At 38.6% G+C, this 8,715-nt stretch overlaps 1 protein-coding gene across 3 annotated transcripts in view; it reads right to left on the bottom strand.

The window, feature by feature from the left end:
- Positions 1-8,715, bottom strand: part of RPS6KA2 (ribosomal protein S6 kinase A2) — a 250,972-nt gene that overhangs the window by 50,023 nt on the left and 192,234 nt on the right. For all 3 annotated transcript variants that reach the window (XM_017746000.1, XM_008643316.2, XM_017745994.1), the window contains exons 9-10: positions 4,847-4,917; positions 3,938-4,026 (exon numbers count right to left, since the gene is read on the bottom strand). In XM_017746000.1, coding sequence (XP_017601489.1) covers positions 3,938-4,026; positions 4,847-4,917 — 160 coding nt within the window. The remainder of the gene's footprint in view (positions 1-3,937; positions 4,027-4,846; positions 4,918-8,715) is intronic.

Raw genomic sequence — 8,715 nt, 5'->3', positions numbered from 1 at the left:
GAATGGCACACTTTTTTTCAGACCGTCTATTTGAAAGCCACACTTTTTGCTACTGTTGTTGTTCCTTTTTCCAGAAACCCACAGAAATAAGAACCAAGAAAAAAGTCCACCCACAGCTACTTCTTTTAGTGGAGGGCTTCAGTGTTCAGTAAGAAATGCAAGCATGTAGTTAAGGCAGGCATTTGTTCGAAAAATTTTCATTTCCCAGTTGGGGCCACCTCAGCTCCAGCACAGAAGGAATATATTGTTAAGTGCAAGGGCTTAATATATTAAAGAAATTTAGGATGGTAATAGCCTAATTTTGCAAAGAGTGGATGACTTCCAATTCTTAGCAACTGATTTTATGCTATGGAGAAGGTTTAGCACTTCCTGCAGTTTTTATTCCCTGACCTTCTGTGCCATGAGACCTGCTGGTGTAGCCCACAACTCCTTCTTGGATTGTGTGCTGTGGCTGCAGGCAGCAGCGTGTGGCCTGGTGCTCTCCTCAGCTGGAGGAGGGAAGTGGCCCTCCTCCAGGGTGCATTCAGGAGCAGCTCTGGGAGCCAGAAGGACAGCCCTGATCCCGCTGTAAAAGTCCACGGGAGACATTAGCATCCATGCTTATGCTGGAGTCTCCCTGGATTTGCTCAGCATGTTTCAGTCATTCATCTACCATCTGCAAATCTACAGGGGAACTGAAAAGAGATGTGCTTTCATGGAGAAAAGAAAAGCACTACAGAGGTCATGACTGGAAAGGCCTGCTTCATGGAGATGGACATTTCTTGGCATAGAGATGGGTATTCAGCAAACAGCACACGGCATGACCACAAAACTTTCACCTTCCCCAAGGTTTCTGGTGAGTTTGGGTTTTTAACTTCATTTCAACATCAATTTAGCAATAAGACCTATCAGTCAAGAGTAATCAGCACTACCAAACCTATTGCCTGCAAATATTCTTATGTGCCATCTAGTTCCATGAGGGTCTGAAAAGATAAATAATTCTTTCAGATCAAACTGCCAGTTTAAACACATTATAGAGTGCAAGCATTTATATAAAAGCAGCCTCATATTAGTAAGTGAGAACTTAATTATCTAAGTTTTATGCCTGTAATAAAAGTGCCTGCAAAGAGTAAGAGTAGAATGTTTTATTTTTAATTGGTTTTGATTATTGAATCATTATGGACAACACGAGCCTTGAAATATTAAGGGCAAGAAAGGAGATCTATGAAATTTGAAAGTTGATTACTTGGATATTCAAATTCATCAGGAAGAGTTTCCAGAATTTTAGTTTCAGATAATTAAATTTCAGTGTCTCCACAGCTTCAGAATCTTTTTAGTGGGCTAGACTTTTTGAAGTACTTTTCTAAGGTTTACAAGAAATCTTTACAGTTGCTCTAACAAAGGGGAAAGTTGTTTTTTGTTTAAATTCATCATTTTATAAAGCAAAACCCCAAAGTTTTCTATGTGAAAAAGCAGAATGTATCTTCCCTGAGAACATGGGATTAAGAAAACAGTAATGATTTCCTTGGCTTTTACTCTGACCCTACTGGCATATACTTTTATTTTAAACTTTCTTGGCCAAGCTTCTCAATTATAAGGACTCTGGAAACTTTATACTGCTCAGCAGCGCAGGGAGTTTGTTAAATAATATGTTCTTAATATAAAATACATTTTAATATGTATTTTTTAAATAATCATTTTAAATAATAAATATTTTATTTACCTGAGCAGATCCAGGCCTTAGGGCATGTCCCTTGCCTAAGTTCCAGGCAATGTAATGAACTAACACCTTCATCATAAAGCTTTACTTCTGAGTGCTTACTCCTTATTTGCCAGGGTATTCAGTTAGTTTAAGAATTTAAAATTATGCTTATCCATAATCTGAAATTTGTTGTACTTAGAGCAATACTACCAAAGCAGTGCTATGCAGCTTATTTGTACAGCAAATAGGCTCAGAAAAGAACAGACAGTGCCCAAAACCAGGGATAGCAAAGGAAGACTTTCCATTCCTTAAAGATTTGTCACAAATATTAATACGGGCATCAGACTTAAAAATAGAAGCAAGTAAACCAGATCACTAAATTTCTTCTCAGTCTTGTCAAACTTGCTTCAACCCTAATATTTCTTCCATTGATAATCCAAATCTTCAAAACAAAATTTCAGAATACATCATCAATCTTTACTTCTGTTTGTTAAGATACCAAAATCAAATGGCAAAAAGTGCCTTTTATCTTGTCAATGTTTAAAATTGGATTTTGGAACTAAATGAACTTTCCAGATTTGCAAATTTATGAAACAATGGCTGAAAACAAGTGTTTGATCCATAATATAGTTCATTTGTTTTAGCATGCTTCATTAATTTTCCAAAGATTTTTCAAAACTGGATGTCTAAGCCTACTTTTTTTTTAAATATTATTATTCCTTTCCCAGAAAAAGCTAAAATTCACAAGGCTGAAGCAGTCCTTTTATCTACTGACTTCTGTTCAGTATTTAGGCCAACTATTCAAGCTTTTCTTCTTCTGTTATCAACAGGTCCCTTTCCATCTTCCTTTGTGCTGATCTCAATCAGTTAAAACACAGTGCCTTCAGGAGCTTTCCACCATTATCCCTGAAATGTTAAGATCTCTTTCTCTGTTACACTTTTATATTTTATTTCCTTGGATGTTTGTGTTAAAAATAATTTCATTCTTTCTTTTTTTATTTTCCCCCAAGCCTTCCCAGTATTTCAATAAACCTCAGGTTTTAAAACCTCGACCCCTAGCAATTCCTCATTATTAACATATGAGGGCTAGAATTGTTATGGCTCAAACTAAGTTTTAGTGAGTAGCTTTTTATTTAAGGACTGGTATCCAGAAACTCCCACTGTCTTGACTGGAGCTCCATTTTGGATGGATAGTAACTTGTGAGAAGGCACAAAATGAGCACAGCAGAATAAAACCAAGAGATGGAGGAAGGGGGGGAAACAGCAGAAAGAAACAGAGGTAGGGAGTGGGAAAAAGTTCGTATTTGGTGCAGCACCCAATTTTTCTGAACAGAGATTAAACCTAGAAATCCCAATACTCTATTTTTTTCTAGTGTCAAACAAATTGCTTGAGAGCAATTGAAACCTGGTAAGAAAATGTGTTTTTCTACTCTCATGTCTACAGCATATCAGACTACAAGAGTGACCATTTGGATCGAAAGGTAAAACCAATGGAAGGGCATTTCCTCTGGGGGCCATGTGGGATTCCCCTGGTAGGAGAGGGGCCAGAGCAGCATGCTGCAGTACTGGCTCCCCACTGCCACCCAGCACTGTGCTTGATTGGGTTGTCCCCTCATCCCTGTGGAGAACAACAACAAAATTTGCAGTGGAAATCATGCCATAGGCATTGTCCATGACCTCATCAAATGCAATTAATTTGTTAATAAAACCCATAAACAAAGGTCAGATGACATAAGATACATTATTCAATATATACTTTATCACAATCTAAACAGGATTATTAACAAAGGGTGAAGACACATCAGTAAAAAGGAGATGCTATATTTGGGTAATAAAGAATAAAGTCTACTGTAAGACTGCACCGAGCTACTGAGACAGGACTGAAATGCATTTGAGAATGGGAGAGATGAAACCTCAAATTTGCAGCTAAATTACACAGATTCACTTGTTTCTCAGTCCCCTATATTATCATACACAGCAGTTATCTTAAATCATTCATAAAAGCTGGCGGTTTACACACCCTCATTACGAAAAAAATGAAATACAAATTAATAACGTGTTTTAGATTTCAGTGCTTTGCCTGTACTCCTTACAAATTTCTCTAGTGATGCTGAAGGTTCACTGTGCCCTGGGAAGAAATGCCAAATGCCACCTAATGAAGAGGATAACCATCAGAAAAGATGGGCTGAGAGCAACGACCACCACCAGACAAGGCAGGGAGCACACACCAAATGCCCTGATCAAACGCACACGTACCCAATCTGTTGGAGGGGTTCCTTTTGAAGAGGGCTCGCAGCAGGCTCTGGGCTTCTATGCTCAAGAACTGTGGCATTCCCAGCTTGGCTCTGAAAGAACACAACACTTGAAAAGAAAATAGATTTTTCAAACTTTTTTTCCATCCCACTGTGGCTGAAACAGTGGAATTGTAGTAGTCAGGATGGGCAGACACACGAAATCAGTGACCAAAGGCTGCCTAAGCATAGTGCAATACAGAGAAGCTGATCTTATTCTACGGAATTTAAGGAAGGTTTTACCACTGACTTAGAGGCACAGCAGATCTAATGAATCTCATAAAAATTTTGCAACCTAAATAGGTATTTTCCTACAGAATTTTTTCACTTTTTTAGTTTGCTGGAATAAATTTGGGAATCAAGAGGAATTTAAACAATGAAACAATGGAAAAACATATACTAAATTGCATACTATTTAAAGAGAATAAAACTTTTCTCTTGGCCATTCACTGCTACAAAAAAAACCATAATACTGAGCAAGGCTAAGCTTCAAGTACTTTTGTCTGCATTTAACATCAAATGAATGGGACATTGCAAAGGAAAATATTTGAAACTTGGCAACAAAATATAAGATGTCCTGCAGAAATCTGACTTTCCTGCATTTTGCAGATACTGACATTATCACAAGTAAGATAAATTTCTTTTGTAAGGCCCTCTCAGTAATTCACTTCCTAGTATTTATTCTGAAGGCAATTTTAGAGTTAAACACAGGCATCAGCTATGTGTGCCTTACTAAATTCATGCCTTGCATAGCTTTGGAAAGTTCATTATGCACTTTATTACTGTCTACCCTTCCCATACTTGGGCCCTATGGAGTCTCCAGAGGGTAGAGTTAACTCACAATTAGAAGAATGAAAGCAGTTTTGATACTCACTTGAGAATGAGTGCCATTGTCTCCTTTCTGTCTTTTCCCTGGAAGGGTAATGATCCCGTCAGCATCTCAAACTGTGGAGTAGCAACAAAATGGTAAATCAAATGTGCACTGGGATGGTCTGCGTGGCTGAAAGACACCACATCCATCTTCTATTTCCAGCATGACTGAAAACGTGAGGAAAAGAAATGATCCAACAAGCTGTGCTTCAGAAAAGAAATGGCACAGCAAGTCTGGATGATTGTTCCATTCCAGAGATGTGTTACAGACTGTTTACACTGATACTTGTTGTCAAGTTTTGGTATGTGTGGGAAGAAGTGTCACATATGCTGTTTCCTCCAGCACCTGTTTTATGACCAATGCTGGAAATGAGTTATTTGGGTGGAGGGACCCTTAGCCTGCATGGGTATAGCTGTTCTTAGGTGTTTGGCATGGACTACCATGCAAGGAAAATGGATTCAACAATGCCACTCCCCATCTTTTTAGGTTGAGTCCTAAACCACCTTTTTGATTGTATATTTGCACCGCTTAGAGATGCCTCTACTGTATGTTGCAGGAGAAACAAGCCTAAACCACACATTCTCAAGGCTTTTGAGTGTGCCTTTTCTCCCTTGCTTTGGTTCCTCTGGCTGTACTCAGTGATGAATCTCACAAGTGTCACATTTAACTGAACCCAAATCTCAAAGCAAATTCAACAATCATCATCAATTATTTACCTAACTTATGTGTTGAAATATCAATCAGATATGGTTCCTTTGAGACAGATTAGTGCTATCAGTAAATTTGACAGGAATTTCACATCTGTAAGAAGGAAAAAAAACCAAAAAAACCCCAACCAAAGAAGCTTGCCTAGCTTGGATTCAATACCAGGTCTTTCACATAGCTCTTGCCCATGGTGTTTTATGGAGTGGCAGCTGCATTTTCTGACTAAGGGAGGTTGAAGGCTGTGCATCACCAAATAAAAAGACACCAAGAACATAAATCAGCTTGGACACAGAGGAGAACAGTATCCATTGAGGGTAAGGTGAACTGTTACTTGTTTATGTCTGTCACTCAGGCTTTGGATCTCTTCTACTATAATAATCTAATTAATTAGATTAATGAATCAATTTAATAATTAATACTCATTTCTATAATTAAATACCTGTTAAGGCAGGGAAGACTCTTCAAGCTTTATGTAGTTTTTGTACCTTATCCTACAAGAAACCACAGTGCTCCCAGAAAGCTCTTTGTGCTAAGAAGAATCCTTTCATTACCAAAACTTGTGTCAGATTGCCCCACAGCCTGACTCCTCCTTTTGCCCCAATTAAATACAGATATACCATAAGAAAAATACAGAAGACAGAAGAAAACTAATGGTGAAACTGCTATGCTAATTTTGGGAGAAGGGCAGAGAAGGCATTTAGAAGCCAGATAACTAATTGAATATAGCTAATTGAAGGATTAATCTTCATTAGTAACAAATTACCTCAAGGCACTAAAATCCATAGTAGAAAGAAAAAAAACCCCCACTTTAAAAAAATGTATATGGCTGACAAATATAAACAAGATTTGGAAAAAACAAATGTATTAACTTCTGCTTGGGTTAGGAGAGGCAAGAAAAGAGCTGCCTGGTAGAGCTGGAGAAAAGCAGCTTGTCTTCTACAAAGAAACATAATGGAGGAGAATTTTTAAACCTGCATAGATGACATTGGAGCTTAAATACCATTTTCAAAGTAATTCTGACCTATTAGAGCCTTAGTCCTGATTAAAGTGTTGAGATATACTGGGAATGAGGGGCAGAGAACACTGCTTCCCAGGGCAGCAGCAGCAATGGTACAGATTGTACCAAACCCTCCTCATGATTTCTAGAGCATTTATGCTCACGGTAAGTACCTAATGTTCACTTACACTTGCTCATGTTACTTTGTTGTTACAATAAATCTAATTTAGCTGCTATGTCTCATTTATACTGGCATAAATGGGGTTGACACTGCTGATGCAGATGATACAGATATGGAAGATACCAAGCAACTGCTTGGTCAGTGACTATGTGGGAAGGGACTGTAGCTCCCACCCACCCCAATATCCCAGGAATACCTGCAAATGCACTGTGGCTGCAAAGAACGGAAACCAGAAGGAAGGAACTTGGAAGAAATTTAAGTTGCAGGAGGGAGCAGGGAGAATGACTGTCCCAGAGGCTGTAGGGAATATTTACTGTGCTGCTGTAATGGCCAGCACTTTGTTACCCCATGTTCTCCAATTGCACAGGCCTAATGTTGAGATTAATTCAGGTCCAGAAGAAATGCCCTTAATATCAGTATTTAAAGTGAAAGGCAGCTACGTAAGTTAAGTATACCAGAGCTTTTTACTTCAATGAACTCAGCTAAGCAGCATCTATAAGAAAGCATTAGTTTCTCAATTACAGTCCTGACTAAATGTGTTGAAGGTTAAAAATGAAAGAACAGGAATGATAACAAAAATTGAAATAGTTCATCTCATTAGTTAAAGCTATCACCTCACTGCGCAATGACCTGTCCTCCTGCTTACTTTTTCAAAAAATCAAAACTCTTGCTAAATCTGAATATGAAAACAGATGTGAGAACATGCTGCTTACACTCTTGCACATAAACAGAGAGCTGCATGGGTCACAGCAGTTTGACAAGAAGCTGAGCCTAGGGGTGAATGAACTCTGCAGTATTTTTGTCTATTAAAGCACTCCCTATAGTTTTGCTGGGAGACTCAATTTTCATTCTCTCCACTTCCCCATCTGTATAAACCATCTGTTTGCACCTTCCTTCCCACTGATTCACTTCCTGGGTGTTTTGGAGGGCAATCTTCTGCTCACAGTACTTCAGAAGTCTGTACCTCCCTCCAACCTTGACTTCCTTTCTGTACCAAAGAAAGTGCAAGAAAGTCAAATACTCTTTGTTCCAGTTCAGCTGCCTATTTAGAAAACCACAGAATTAAGCTTAATGGAGTCACACAGTCCAACCCCTGTTGAGGTCTCAATACACTATGCAGTGCTTCCTTTCTCCAGTTTTCAGGGCAGTCTCCCATTTCAGTAGGCAAAACGAGCACTTCCCAGAAGATACACATCGGGGAAGACCTTGGAAAAGAGTGCCACATTTCCTGAGGAAATGGATTCAAGAAGTGACCTTGGAGGGTCATTGGGGAAGATAAGGAATGCGAAAAAATCCTCAGCCTAGGTAACTACCATATGAATCTTCCTAACTGATGGAAGAAGAGCAGGCTGTGCAAACGACTTCAGCCCAATAAATAGGATAAAACTCAGAGTGACAAAGAGACTTGATACCACTCAGTTTTCGAAGAGAGAGACACTCTCATCAGAATGGCCAGGTTCTCCTCTCCACTTCCAGTCATTTTTCAGGTATCTGAGAACTGTCAGTTTAATAATTTGCAAAATGCATTGAATACTTTTCATTATTATCTGAATGTGAAACATAATGAATTAGTGCTTGCAAAGGGTTGAATCCCTTAACACAGTGCAAGCACAAACATTCAAAATGATGTTCATGAACACCGTCTCTTGCACCAGGAATAGAACAAGTGTTATGATGGGATTTTATAAAAGAACATTGTAATGCTTTGATGTCTTGTATTGATTTTTCCAATGCCACTGTGTAGTTAATACAAAATTAGTACAGAGCTGAATACGTTGGATACCAAAGGGACATCTTCTTTTCTTCTGAAACTTCACTACTTGCTGACACATATGAATACATTTTTTCCGGTTTGGGACTGCCTACCAAGTTATCAAAGCCATTTCTCTAATTATATTCCCCTCTCTGCTCACATGATTCTCAAAGGTATACAGTGGTTTTTTTCCTGAACTGAAAGAGATAAAAACTTCCATAAGGTCTGTGACCTTG

The sequence above is a fragment of the Corvus brachyrhynchos genome, unplaced genomic scaffold (assembly GCF_000691975.1).
Source record: "Corvus brachyrhynchos isolate BGI_N302 unplaced genomic scaffold, ASM69197v1 scaffold70, whole genome shotgun sequence".
Taxonomy (NCBI): Eukaryota; Metazoa; Chordata; class Aves; order Passeriformes; family Corvidae; genus Corvus; species Corvus brachyrhynchos.
Note: the sequence above shows the minus strand (reverse complement) of the source record. Positions and strands in the feature narration are given on the sequence as shown.